General features: G+C 43.4%; 1 protein-coding gene across 1 annotated transcript in view; it reads left to right on the forward strand.

Annotated features, from left to right (window-relative positions):
- CSMD1 (CUB and Sushi multiple domains 1) overlaps positions 1–15,194 on the forward strand; it is a gene marked incomplete at its 3' end in the record, with an annotated part of 1,744,596 nt that overhangs the window by 1,118,130 nt on the left and 611,272 nt on the right. Inside the window, exon 6 of the mRNA XM_082863948.1 lies at positions 14,898–15,010. Within this exon, the coding sequence (XP_082720074.1) occupies positions 14,898–15,010 (113 nt within the window). The remainder of the gene's footprint in view (positions 1–14,897; positions 15,011–15,194) is intronic.

Consider the following 15,194-nt stretch of genomic DNA (forward strand, 5'->3'; position numbering starts at 1 on the left):
ATTCTCCTTTTCAAGCTGCCGGAGTAGAGCCTGCAGCAAAGCCCCCTGGCTTTCAACGTGTTCCTCTTTGTCTAGGATCCGTGTGTGCAGCCACAGAGGAAGGACAGTCTGAAGCTGGGGAGGGGAGGGGAGGCCGGGACCCTGATTCAAAGACCAGAGGTGCTCAAGGGATCCAAACACGATTGACTTTCAAACCTGGAAGAAGCTGGCCCTGAAACAGTTGGGCATTTTCTCTTTCTCCAACTGTACCAACTCATAATCAACACGTGTTGGTTGTTTTTTTTTCTTGTTTTCACAGTTTGGAGACAATCTCTCAAGATCCTAAGAATTCAATATCCTAGCCATCCAGTGTCCACACAGACATATATAAAATGCACACACACTGACCAAGTTAACAACCACAGGTGAAATTTCTGTGTACCTCCTGGCAGACACGGGAAATTCACTTGGCAATCTGAAAACAATGAATTTGGTCCTAAAATATTTTTGAGACTAAAACAATGAGTTATACCACGGTAGGTATCACAGTTATAGGGATGTAAGTTACAATTTTATTTATGAAACACGGATGGTAAGGGCTTAGGGGTGCTCAGTCGGTAATAAGAGGGAAAGACATTCAAAACAGTTCTGCTGTTCTAAGTGTGTTAGGAGCTTCTTAATGCTTCCAAGCATTTCCCTTGTATCAAGGAAAAGACAAACGCAGACAGAGGGGACTCAAAACTAGTAAAGCATATGCCACGGCCTCAGGTAGTTATTAATCTCATGGCAGAAACAGACGACGTAAGGACTCTGACAGGAGAAAGAACGCAGAACAACGAAATCAGAAACACGTGTGCTCGGGGCTCAGCGAAAAGGTGGCAATTGAACTGGATCTAAAATAAAGGAGCTTCACAGGATAAATTCATGGAGTAGCTTTGAAAGGCTTCTTCCCAAAGCTTATTTTTTTTTAAAGAGCAATTTTTCAATATGCTTTTTAAAAAAGTCTTGAAGAAGTGCATCCCTTTTGACCCATAAATTTTACTTGTAGGAATTGATCCTAAGGCAATAAATACACTGATTTTAAAAATACTCATTATAATGTGGTTTATTATGAAATTTATCAAGATATCAGAAGTACGATCACTTAGCTACACGAGGGCATTGGTTTAACAAGTAATGGCATATTAATTTGATGGGATAGTACAAAATTCACAAATTATATGTATTGATGTAGAAAGAATTATAATCTCTTAAAGAGAAAAAATAAGTTTCTTAAATGGTATGTAAATAGGCACACCATTTCTAATATCTACCTACACATATCTATATGGGAAAGTATTTAGAATATCAGATGCATTTTGTGACTAATTTTAATTTCCCTCATCTTTTTTTCCTTATTTACTATTTACTCATTAATCATGGAAGAAGAAATAATCCAGGATGTTCTGTTGAGCTGCATCTCTCTGTAATATTCTTTTGTTCCAGTGAATGCTTTTAAATATAATATTTAGTGGATATTGTTAACCAATTTGGAAACAAATGTTTTTTAACAAACTTTCAATTCTTCTTAAGGTTGTTGTAAAGACCAGTTTGGGGCTATAATTTGTTACTTCCAGGGAAGGATCACAGGTGAAGATTCCAATTGATTAGAATAATTGCTTTCAAGTGATTTGTCTCACTAGCATCTCTGTAGATATTAAAAGTTCATAGGAAAATGGCAAGAGGAAAAATATAAGTATTCTTTGTTTTTTAATCTAGTTAACTATGTAGTTATGAATAAGGAAAATCATAAGTGAGCAGTTGTCTAGGAAGCCACCTGGCTTTATTTACCTGGTCTGTTTATCCTCTATCAACACGTATCATATTCTTGAAAAGCAGTAATTACTAAGTAGTCTCTCCTTGGATAATCTGATCTATATATATACATACACATACATACACACAATGGAATATTATTCAGCCCTAGAAGCCATGAAACGAAGCAATCCTGCCGTTTGCAACCCCGTGGAATTCCCTTGTGGAATTCCTTCCGCCGAGCAGCCTGGCCCAGGCTCATGTTCCTCAATAGGCTTTGATAGCTAAATGGCTTAAACAAGATATTCAACCCTACCGGACAAAAGGACCATCGACCATCCGACGTGCAGGAGAGACGAAGGTCAACAGCCCTGACTTAATTCAAGGGCAGAGCAGCGTCTGCAGCTCCACTGCACAGGAGGCTGCCTCGAAGTCCTCCCGGGCTCACCAAGAGGCTCACCTGTTTTCGATTTGACCTGAGCTTCTGCATCTGTTCAGGAAGTGGCCAGGATTCACAAGCTGAGAGGAGGTCAGCTCAGGAGGCAAAGGGGTTGTAAACTAGGATGTGATTTGGCTTTCACCAGCCGCCATAGTCCTGCAGACTTGCAGTGATGTGCGTTTTCAAAATCTAAAAGGCAGTAAGTTCAAGATTCAACATTAATTAAGTGAATATACACCTCTCCTGTGCTGTAGGCTGAATCTGAAAACTTACTCCATGCCTGTACGGCTTAGTTCTCTATCTGTAAAATGGGGAAAATAATATCTATTCCAAGTAAAAAACACAACAAAACAAGAAACCCAGATGGATGAATGGCCACTGCCCATCTCTCTGACCTTGAGGTGGAAGGACCAAAATAGAGGACAGTATGCTAAGAAAAACAAGCCAGATACAGATGAATACCTTTGATTTCACTTATAATCTAAACAAGTCGAAATCATAGAAACAGAGTAAATGGTGGTTACCAGGGGCTGAGGTTAGGGAAACGGGAAGATGTTGGGCAAAGGTACAAACCTCCCCTTTTTTTTCTTTTCTTTTTTTTTTTTTGGTGGTACGCGGGCCTCTCACTGTTGTGGCCTCTCCCACTGCGGAGCACAGGCTCCGGACGTGCAGGCTCAGCGGCCATGGCTCACAGGCCCAGCTGCTCTGTGGCACATGGGATCTTCCCGGACCGGGGTACGAACCCGTGTCCCCTGCATCGGCAGGCAGACTCTCAACCACTGCGCCACCAGGGAAGCCCTCAAGAGAATTCTTTATTAAATGAAGCTATGGACAAAGCTTAGGACAAGCCTTACCATTTCTGAATGTGCCAGTAATCTGTGACGTGCTGACAGGGTTTACGTGTGAACAGTGATGTATCTCTGCTGGAAAGGCTGGAAGTGGGCAGGGACACCCACAAATTCTGATTCCTGGAACAAGTGAGGGTCCCCCACGGCCAATTCCTGCCTCTGTGACACTCGTGTACTTGGTGGCAGGCTTCCATGTGTTCTGAGCCATTTGGACTCTCATATATCTTCCCTCATGCTGTTGTATGTTCTTGCTTATTTCACAACTGAAACTTTCAGGAAGAATGGGCTGGAACTCTATTTCCTAAATACAATATATAATCATTGAGAGAAATGAACATACATTGACCTGAGAGCATGTTTCTCCTTAACGTTTGGATGCCGTGGACTCCCCAGTCCTGTTTAGTAGGATTGGCTACCATGTGGTCAGAGTATCCATTGAGTGGGTGTTAAACCAAGCTGGCCTCTTCAATCACTGGTTTTCACTGGGTCATCAAACACCAAAGCACGTCTTTGCCAGGTCAGAATTGGCCCTTTGAGGTTCGAGGAACTAGCAATCATCCTTCCTGAATATTCCCTTTTCCCTTAACTTCTGGGCTGTCAGTTTTCCTCTCCTGATGCTCAGTCCCTCTCCATCACCTTGGAGGACACTTTTTTGGACTCGTCCTTAGACATCTGTATCCCCCAGGTTCACACTGAGTCTCCCCTTCTTCTCTGTTTATTTCTTTATCCTGAGTGTTTATGCACTGCCACCTGCAGGACGCCCTCCCTGATGTCGTGACCCTACAGTCTGATGAGTTCCCACCTCCTGAGCAAGCAGGCTTGCTGGGGCCACGTCACACAGCCCTCCTCCTGCAGCACAGTCATTGGCTTACTTATGGGACTCCTTGTTTTAGTTTAGAGCTACCAGAGGACAGTTCCACACCCTGCGGGGCTTAAACAACGGACATTGATTGTCTCACAATTCTGGAGGCTTGACGTCTGCAATCAAGGTGTCAACAGGTTTGCTTTCTTCTGACAGCCATGAGGGCAGGATGTGTTCCAGGCCTCTCTGCTTGGCATGTAGACATCCGTCTTCTCCCTGTGTCTTTGTGTGGTCCTCCTTCTGTGCGTGTCTGTGTCCTAATCTCCTCTTCTTATAAGAACACCCGTCATGTGGGTCACACTCACATCCTGAGGTACTTGTACTTAGAACTTCAACACATGGATTTGGGGGCCACAAATCAGCCCATAACACCCTCAGTTAGGTTGACTGTAAACCATGTGAAGTCAGAGACAAGGACTTATTCCACTTCGTATTCCTGGCACATTGCACAAGGCTTGGCATGTGGAAGGTCATAAATACATTTGAAAAATTGAGGCAGTATTGGTCTCATCAATGTGAAATAGAAAATAGTTGACATGTTTGGAAACTTTTTATGATGATATATAGGTAGACAGAGACCTGCATATATATTACATAATACATCAATATCACAGTATATGTCATATATCACATATTTAACTTGCATACATATGAGTGTGTTTTGTGAGTGTATATGTATAGATAGATAGATAGGTATCCACGTATAAGTTCAGCAAGCAATCGTCTTTCCATGAATCTCATTGCTGCTAGGGTAGAAGTGGGTTTCAGAACAAAACTGAATTTTTTTAGGACGGGAAAGTAGGAAAGGGTTCTTGCGAGGCGATCAGGAGTGTCCAGTCCGCAGTGTATGTGCGTGATTCTTCACACAGAGGAGGCTGGAGGTTCCGGTGAGTCAATCCCTGAGGTCACCCAGCCTGGAGGGGCATGAGTGCAGGCAAGGGTGGCTCCAGAGTCTGTGTTCGTAATGACTATAGGTTCCCAGAGTCCGCAGGTTTGGGAGAAAGCATGGGGTAGCCTCCGTGAGGCTCCAGCTGCCCCTGGGCCTCAATACAGAGCTGTGGGTGGAGGGAGCTCACTTGCTATGACAGCACTTGTGAGATGAAGGTGACAAGCACAGATCAGACCACCTGGGAAGGAGCAGCCATAGACCGAACCCAAGGGCTGTGTGTCCCTGTGTGAAGAGTAGCCAGGTTTGCAGCAGCCGGACGGCGACACAGGTGTGCCTCTGTCAGATGTGCCCCCGATTCTGATGATCTCGCATATCAGAACTGTACCTTGGGTCCCTGCAATTAGGGACAGCTCATCTCCTACCCTCCTGCCACCAAGAATGTAGCAGCATTGGGGAGGGGGTGGATCTTACCAGCTAGTGGCATAAGGAAATGTCATTATATCAAGTGAGGAAAAGAGTTTCCTAAAAAAAAGAGAGACATTTCAGACCCTTGAAATGGGCTAGGATAACATTTTACCCCAAGATTAAGGGAAAAAATATTTTTGTAGTGTCTTAAATAATACATATTGATAAAAATAACATCAAAGAGAAAATGGTGAGTGATCCAGTAATTAAATGTCATTTTGTTTTTTGGGTTTTTTTTTTTTTTATTGACAGTCTTGGAGTACCGCCTATGTGCATTTATTACAGAAATCTGTTTGTAGATAATGTCTTTTTAATAATCAACAAATCGTATGGATGTGCATCCATGCCTACAGCCAACTATTGGCTCTTTTGAAAGTCCAGGTGGTACAGGAGGCAAAGAACCTCGTTTCCTGTTGGCAAACCTCAGATGCCTGTCTTTGCAGGTGGCACTAAAAGAACTCGCCAGAATATTAGATGGAGCCGGGGATGAGAGACACACACTGGAGGTTTTGTTTCCCAAGTCACCGACTCAGATCCAGACCAGTTTGCTGCAACAGAGATATTTGGTGCAGATGTGACCTCATGTCACCTGTGAACGGGGTCCCCCCCACTGTGCAGGTTTCTGGTGGGTGTGACCACCCCTCAGGCCACGAGGGCAAAGCGTGCCCCTGGGCTGCAGCCACATTCCCTGCTGACCTCCTTCCTAGGTCACCGGGGTGGACGAGAGGCCCAAAGGACTTTCCACTGAGAAATACTGTCTCTTGACCGTCTATCCCATTACCATCCGTCTGGGCCATTTCCCGGGCTTCGTTCCGAGCTACTGCCTGACATTTAGTCCTTAAGCTTTAGAGGACAGGATTTGTCCCATTCTCTCCCAAATGGTTCTCTCTGCTTGACCTCTGGATTAATGCCTAATGCCTGACTTGCTGAAGCCCTGGATGTGTCTATGCCCTGCTCTCAATCCCTCCTGTCTGGGCTGGGCTCCTTTGCCCCGTCTCTAATAGGGTCCATCGCGCACCACCTGCTCCTTCCTTGACACACATGGATGTTCTCGCTGGCTTCAGTGAGGCCTGTGTTACTGCTCTGGACCCCTTGGATGCCATAGATGGAACAAAAAGAAGATGCCAGAGCTGATCCATTTGGCATTCACACTCGGCAGATCACGACACTGGCAGGAAATCGCCGTGCGTGAAAAGATAAGAATGGCCTTCTCTTGATGATCTTAACTTTTTATAGTCTCAAGCCGTGCTGCTCTTTCAGGAGCAAAAACAAAAGCATAGAAACCACTTAAAATGGATTTATTGAGACTCCCGTGTATGCAAAGTACCAGGATGAGGGCAATTAACAAGGTGCCAGGTGTACCCTCAGGGGACTCACAGTTCATTCGAGGAAGCAGACATCGATATGAACATCAAAAGTACAAGCTGGGGCTTCCCTGGTGGCGCAGTGGTTGGGAGTCCGCCTGCCAATGCAGGGGACACGGGTTCTTGCCCCGGTCCGGGAGGGTCCCGCATGCCGCAGAGCGGCTGGGCCTGTGAGCCATGGCCGCTGAGCCTGCGCGTCCGGAGCCTGTGCTCCGCAACGGGAGAGGCCGCAATAGAGAGAGGCCCGCGTACCGCAAAAAAAAAAAAAAAAAAAAAAAAGTACAAGATGGGCTCTTAAAATTTCCATAGACATATATGGGTCAAGTGCTAAAAGATTATGAACACAGGACAGTTGATTCTACCTGAGATAAGAAGAGAAGATTTTTGGAGGGGATATCTTTTACAAAAGCTTTGAAATCTGAGAATTTAAACAGGCAACTGTCAGCCAAAGGGCTCTGGATGGGAGAGGACAGCTCAAAGTCAGGGAAGCATGAAGGTATAAGATGATTTAGGGAGCAATTCCAGAAAGGGCACAAAGAGAGAGGAGGCAGGACATGGGCAGAGTCATACCATGAAGCATCTTCAATCCCATGCCAAGAAAGTTGATTCTTCTCCGAGTGATTTGGAGCCATTGGAGTATTTTTAGGAAAGTGCCTGTGAGTTGTGATTTGGCCTGGGTGTCTCCACAAATCTGCACTTTGGAAATCGTTGCTCTCGAATTGTCGTCCCCAGTCCAGCAACTCACCTGACAAGTCACAACTCAGATGTCGCATTTCCAGGAGGGTCTTCTGCCAAGAAGAGTTGGAAGCCCTATTGTGGATGTGTATCGTGACCCGTGCTCCCCATCTGGCGACGCTTACCCTACGTGTCATACCCTGAGGTCACTCTTCTCTGAGAGATTCTGGGCATCTTATTTTGCCGACAGCTGTATCTTTGGTGCCTAGGATGTTTGTTTGTAAATGTTGAATTGGGGTGTATTTAGGGCAGTTCATGTCAGGGTTACACCGAGTGGATTTGAGTAGGGAGGGGCAGGAAAGCAACGCACAATTAAAGAGACCTTTTCCACAGCACAATTAGACGTGATAGGGTTTGGGCGAGAACCTGGGCAGTGCTGGGTTAGAAGAATGAACACTGCAGTGTTGAATGCCAACTTAGCAACTGGACAGATGCTGTGTGCAAACCTAAAGTTGAGGAGATGGCTATGAGGCGAGGGTGCTGCACGCACGCTGATCCCTCCCTTGGATCCACTGCAATCACGCCTGTTTTGGTGCGGCCAGTGTTACCCATCTGAGAACTTGCTGCTCCCAGAAATCCACGGAACCCGGTGCAACTAGGGTCTAAACATCTACCAAAGGCCAGCCTCAGGGGTGGGTATTGAGGGCATTTCTGGGGCAGCTGAGCTGTGTCTCTGTGGGTTTCCTGAGGGTTTATTAAAGTAAGGGGAGACTGGATGTCCAGTCAGGGTTGCTGGGGCATGAAACCGGGGGAGTCTGTTCAAATCTATTCTGCGTGACCAGCCCCCTCAGAGTCGTGCATGGGTCTGTGTGGAGGCCTGGGTCCCGGGCAGATACGACACCATCGCTCTCTCCCAGCACCATTCCCCCACTCTGCTCACCTCTAATGCTGTAAAGAGATCTGATTCACCCCATGAAGGCATCTTAAGTCACGAACACCCAGCCTGCCATCATAACATGAAGGATTGTACAGAGTAGCCTTCACTTTGTGAGATGGGACCTGGGTAAGGCCCCCTGGGAGTGTTTAAACTTCCTTCTTCCATTTTCCCATCCTATGTATATTCAACCTCTACTAACTGCCCAGCACTTTACCGGGTGCTAGAGAGACACTGATGGTAACACAAGCTTCATGTGTCACAGGAAAGATGCACATCCAGTAAATAACCACACAAGAGACCAGGTCATCACTAATTTGAAATGTCTGCAAAGGATAAACTAGGGAGTGAGGAGAGGGCAGAAGGAGGGAGAAACAGCTTCACCTATGTGGTCAGGTCAGGCTTCCCTGAGAATGTGACATATCATCTGAGCTCTAAAGGATGCCCAGTCTTACCAGGCAAATGGAGAGGAAGTGGGTGGTGGGGTAGATGCGAGAGAACAGTGCATGTCAAGACCCTGAGCAGGGAAGGAGCAATGGCTGTACGTGTGGGCACAATGAAGTCAAGTTCATGCCAGAGTGGAAGCAACGGGAGAGTGTGAGCCTGGAAGGATGGGTGTCCCATCCTGGAGGGAGCACCAGGGGCTCCAGGACCTATAAATTATTTTTGCAAAAGGCATAGGAGGTATGAGGCACACAGAGAATGTGAAAGATGATGCTAAAGTCCTAGGGTGGACAAAATTACCAAGAGAGAAGGGTGTAGCCATGGGTGTATAATAACAATATAATGATAGAATCTTCAAAAGTGCCTGGAGGAAAAAAAGGCAGAGAGAGAGAGAGAGAGAGAGAGAGAGACAGAGAGAGAGAGAGAGAGAGAGAGAGAGAGACAGAGAGATTGTTGTCCAAGAGAGAAGATCTTCATGAGATCTTCATGAGAGCTAACCATGAATGCCAAGAGGGTGAAAGAAAAATCTATTAGAAAGTATCAATTTGATGAAAGGAAGAACTTTTAACGGAGAAGTCTTCCGTGGTCTGCTTTTAAATAGGCGGTGGGTGTTTTTTTGTTTTTGTTTTGTAGTCGTAGTTGTTTTTCCAAGAGGGTATATGTGTGTGTGTAAAACCTTTGGAATAACTTTCTAGAAATATTTGTATGTAAATATGTAACTATTGTGTGTGTATATGTACATGCTTGTGTATCTGGTATACATATATCTGTGTATGTCCATGCACTCACATAGCTCTTTTTTTCATTGCTTTTTCTATTCTTCCAAGGTGAGGACTACCTTTTACTTCCGTTGTTATCTTCTTCAGTGCCCCAAATAAGGCTTACGGTGGCAGCATTAGAAACTCAATGTAAAATATGTATATATATTCACAAGACAGCAGATTTCACTATTAACATGAATAACACCCAATTAGAAATACGGCATTTCAGGAAAACTTCATTTGATCAGATTACTCTAGTTAACTTTGACAAAACAGAGATAAGTGAAGCACCACACTCTGATTAAATGTCCACAAGAGCACAGAACTAGCACAGCTTCCAGATGACTTTCTCCCCAACTTGACAAGCAATGAGTCTCTTCAAAGTAACAGATTTATTAAATTCCTTAGTCTCCTTAGGGAGGCTGGGTAATTTACAGTCCGTGTTGATGGTATTAATGCTTTCCGGCTTCTTAGTCATCGCCGTTAAAGAGGTTTAACCACCAAGGAACCCCCAGAGATTTGTGTGATGATTTCCTAAAGACTTAAGAAGTCTGGCTTAATGTCAGAGGAGTGCTCAAAAAGAGCTCTCTGAGAAAACTGTAGCCTTTCCCAATGCATTTCAGAACACTATCTTGGTGACTCAAGTCTACAGCTTTCAATTTACATAAGTAAACAGATGAGTCACAGACACAGGGCGTGATGTTTGGGAAGAACAGTGTGCTGGACCCCTTTATGTCGCAAAGGAGGAAAGAGGAGCTGATGGAGGTTAAGTGGAAAAAGACGTTATGGATATATTCAAAATAGAATCACAGAATTTATGGTAAAGCTATTTGGAGAAAATGGAACAGCCTGGACGGTTCTATGTTGGCTCAAAGATGATCGTCTTAACTTTAAGGATCCCATGAGAGATCTTCATTCATTCATTCATTCATTTATTTTATTTTATTTTTTTTGTGGTACGCGGGTCTCTCACTGCTGTGGCCTCTCCCGTTGCAGAGCACAGGCTCTGGACACGCAGGCTCAGCGGCCATGGCTCACGGGCCCAGCCGCTCCGTGGCATGTGGGATCTTCCCGGACCGGAGCACGAACCTGTGTCCCCTGCATTGGCAGGTGAACTCCCAACCACTGCGCCACCAGGGAAGCCCCATTTATTTATTTTAAAATTTCATTTCATTTATTTATTTTTTATACAGCATGTTCTTATCAATTATCCATTTTATACATATTAGTGTGTACATGTCAATCCCAATCTCCCAGTTCATCACACCACCAGCCCCACCACCGCTTTCCCCCCTTGGCGTTCCTACGTTTGTTCGCTACATCTGTGTCTCTATTTCTGCCTTGCAAACCAGTTCATCTGTACCGTTTTTCTAGGTTCCATATATATGTGTTAGCATATGGTATTTGTTTTCTCTTTCTGACTTACTTCACTCCGTATGACAGTCTCTAGGTCCATCCATGTCTCTACAAGTGACCCAATTCCGTTTCTGTGGCAGGAGCAAAACCTTGTTGAATCCTTTGAAAGAAATGAATTTGCCGATGGATTAAATCGCTTAATTTGTCATTATTGAAACAAATGTTGAGAACTACTGACACCTGTAGCCATATCTGTAGGGACTGCTCAGTATCCACATTGTTGGGCTTGATGAGCTTCCTGTCCCAGTTGGAGATGCTCCAGAAATGAAATGCATCTACCAATTCCTCAGAAAGACTTTTTCCCAGCTGACTGCATTGAGGTGTTCTTTTTTTCCTCACCATCCTCCTTTATTTTATAAGCCCAGAAATCTTTGATTTGCTTGATTTTACCAGGTCATTTGTTTCTATATGCTTAGGATAAAAAAGTTGTCAGTATATTGTAAGCTAATAGACAAAGATATTTGTTATGCCATCATTTCCTCTTTTCTCTTGAAAATGGTTCTGCTTTCTGTCTTGTACTAACCATGTCAAGTCCACTATTGCCCCATAATTTACCTCTCACTTCCCAAACTATTTATTTATTAGAAAACCAATTCCAACAGATTTACAAGAAATACAGCTAAGAATTGTAAAGGACTTGTAGGAGATTTCACTGCAACAATGATAGACATTCAATTGTTGATAATTACGGACAGGGTTTAAACTGCACTGGTTCTCTAAGGTTATTAACAGGTATACAGTGATGACAGTTTCTACCATATGGACTTTCTTTCAGGACTGTTTTCGAATGAAAAGTAGGATACACATATTAAAAGGCTGTAGTAGTTTTCCATTGCCGCCATAACAAATTAACACAAACCTGATGGCTGAAACCAATACAAATTTATTATCTTATGGTTCTACAGGTTATAAATCTTATACAGGTTTTGCTGCAATGAAATCAAGGTGTCATCAGGGCTGTGTCCTTTCTGGAGGCTCTATGGGAGAATGCACTTACTTGCCTTTTCTATCTTCTAGAGGTCACCCTCGTTCCTTGGTCCATGACCCTTTCCTCCATCATCAAGGTCAGCGACCACCTGTGGAGTTTGCACAAGTCACTCTGACTCGATTTCACAGATATCCCTCTGACTGTCTTATTCTGTCTCCACCTTCCACTTTTAAGGGTCTTTCTGATTACATTGGGCCACCCCATCATCCAGGGTAATCTGTAACTTCATCATATCATCAAAGTGCCCTTTTCCCATGTAAGGTGACATAGTCACAGACTGTGGGAATTAGGCTGTGGACACTTTGGGAGCCATTACCACAAAGGTATTCAGTTGAATTTCTTTACCTCTAAACCTTATCTGAATCATCCAGGATCTTAGTAAATCTGCCTTATCATCCTCTGGCTTCCATATTAGTCAACTTTCTTTAAATTTGCTTGTAATGAAGGAATGACTGACTTTGTAATATGATCGTTCTGTTAAATGGCGTCTCTAAGGTTAGCCCTGCGCTAGGGAAGGTGAGAGAACAGCTCACACCTCCAAGGATAGGTCTTATATGGAACAGTGACCTGCCCCCATATTCCCCCCAAAACAGAGGATGTGAATATTTGTTGTATTCACACAGCCCAGTCAAGAAATCCATGCATGTTAATTCACCCTGGAGTATGATTCATTTGCATGGCTTGGCTCTAACCACGGGAAATAAATTATATAATTGTTACTACATCCTCACCTTTGATTCTATATAAAAGAAATCTGCACAGGAATTATGCATTCTTTGAGTATATACACTAGGTTGATATACATCGTCTAGTTATCTTCCTTACTCAATATTTTACAAACCGCCTCATATATAATAAAGCCAGAATCAGCAGACTATGGCCCACAGGTCAAATCTGGCCTATAAGCTAAGAATGGTTGTTACATTGTTCAGTGGCTGAAAAAACATCAAAAAAGAATAATATTTTGTTATGCAGAAAAATTACATGAAATGCAAGTCGTGTCTGTAAGTAAAGTGTTGTTGGAACATATCACACAGGGCTGCTTTGGGGCTACAAGGGCAGAGGTGAACAGTGGCAACAGAGACGATGTGACTCATAAACCCTAAAATATTTCTATCTGGCTCTTTATTGTTCAAGTTTGTCCTCGAACACAAAACTGACATTTTTTGTAGGTAAGTATTTGGGAGATATGGCGGTGAAAGGGGGATTTGTTTATGTGCGTTGCTAATGTTGATATGGAACTAAAATGTAACTCCACCTAGTTTTTGAAATCAGAACCACTCCAAGAGAATCTAATTAAGGATAAACAATATTTTTAAAGCAACAGCAAAATAAACGTGGATTTCAGTTATAAAAATTTTAGTAAGTAGATATAGGTGAGCTGGATCAATGTGGGTTTCTGAATCCAGAATTTACTTCTCTCTTGGCCACTGTCACTATTAGGCAAAGAGGTATGTGACTTTTTTCTAATAGAATTTGCAACGTAATCTCACCAGGAAAAGAAAGGTGGCGGAAGGAGCCTTCAAAAAAAATATTAGAATGATGAAATGTTTTTTGGAATCAGTCGTGTCCAGCTTCACCAGTCGGTGCTACATAAATCCAAGCAAAGAGTAAGATCTGAGTAGTGTATTTCCTCTTACAGAAGATTATTTCAAACAGTGACACAGACACTGTTGCAATTGGTTCCAGTCAAGGTTTGGCTTTTCACTTTGAATGGATACTGCACGTTTTTAGACCTGAGAGTTGAAATTGAGCACCCTGACATCAGGAGGCTTGCCTACATATTTCACTGGATGCAGCTTTTCCTCCAGGTAAAAGTAGGAGTAACTAGGGAAATGCTCTACACAGCCCACCCGTGCCTAGCAAATTCCAGGCATAGAGTACGGTTTCCAGCTGTGGAAATCACCAGCCAGCCCGCAAAGGGCCCCGCCAGTTTCAGCTCCAGGGCAATTTGTGGATCCCTGACATATCATCTGCATGAATAAGCATCATTTTGAGAATAGTTTTACAGCTGAGATGCAAAATAATTATACAATGTGTAACCCCAACTAAGTAGCTTTAGGAGCATTTACACGTGCATCTGTACCATCTCTTTAAACACCTTGATCTAGGTCTTTTCAAGTCCAGTTTACAGACTGGAAAACTGAGGTTCAGAAAAGATAACCCAGGGATATAGTGCCTCAACTAGTGCAAGTGGAGCCAACACACAATCGTCTGTCTGAAGCATCCAATCCAGTGGTACTTAGACCACTGTCCAGAACGGAATGCATCACATCATCTCTAACCATCAAGAGCTCCTCTGCCTGAGAAGGCACGCACTCCTTAGTAATGACACAAAGTTTTCAATAGTAGGAAGTAAATGACTTGCTTTTTCTGACAACCAGAGCGCACATTGTAAGTGGACTGGATATTTTCAACAGCTTAACCAGAGATTGATCCTGTCTTACTTTTGAAAGATTTAATTTTGTTTAATATACTACTTTACTCACACATGATTTTATTCCATGTTGGATCTCTTTGACAGTTCTTGTCACTAATCTCATAAACATCCCTCTTCTTCACTTGAGTAGGAAAGGCCCAGATGTGAATCTGCAGATGGGGCCCTGGAAACATTGGAAGTTATCAGTTATCTGAGTCGACTTCAGGTGAAACCGAATTGCCAAGTGTTCAAATAGTGAAGGGCAGACTTGTATCATTTGCCTATCTTTTCCTTTTGTAATTCACTATGATCGAGGTTCTGATAAGAAGAAATAAGAGATCAAAAGAATATCTGCTCATTTAATCATCATTAATAAAGAAGAATCGAAACGTCCAATATTTGTGAAAGCCTTTATTCCATCAAGGATGAATATCTCATTTCTTTGTGGGCAAAGATGAAATTACCTGAAGTGCTTCAATGTGGGAATGCAGCTAATAAATGGCATCTGTTTTAGGCAACTCTACATAAAGACTGTCGGCGCTCAGTTGTAAAATCGGGTTTGAGATGGGACATTTGCGCTGCTGGTTTACAAGACAGATTTTCTTCATTCTCTCTTCCAGGCTGACAGGCATGAACCTCCCTTCTCCTGTTATCAGTAGCAAGAATTGGTTACGACTCCATTTCACATCCGACAGTAACCATCGACGGAAAGGATTTAATGCTCAGTTTCAAGGTAAGAAGGCTCCATCGTATAAGAAAAAAAAATGTATTCACACTGCATAAATGCAGCTACCTGATTTAGTGACTTACACATAAGGGGACCTCAAAACAGACATGGCAGATTGTTTGTAGCCGGGTAAAACAGAGAGTCTGTAGTCAATAGTATGTAGGGTTGATTCTGAAACTTTCTCTTTCTC

Source organism: Leucopleurus acutus (assembly GCF_964270905.1).
Source record: "Leucopleurus acutus genome assembly, chromosome: 21".
Taxonomy (NCBI): domain Eukaryota; kingdom Metazoa; phylum Chordata; class Mammalia; order Artiodactyla; family Delphinidae; genus Leucopleurus; species Leucopleurus acutus.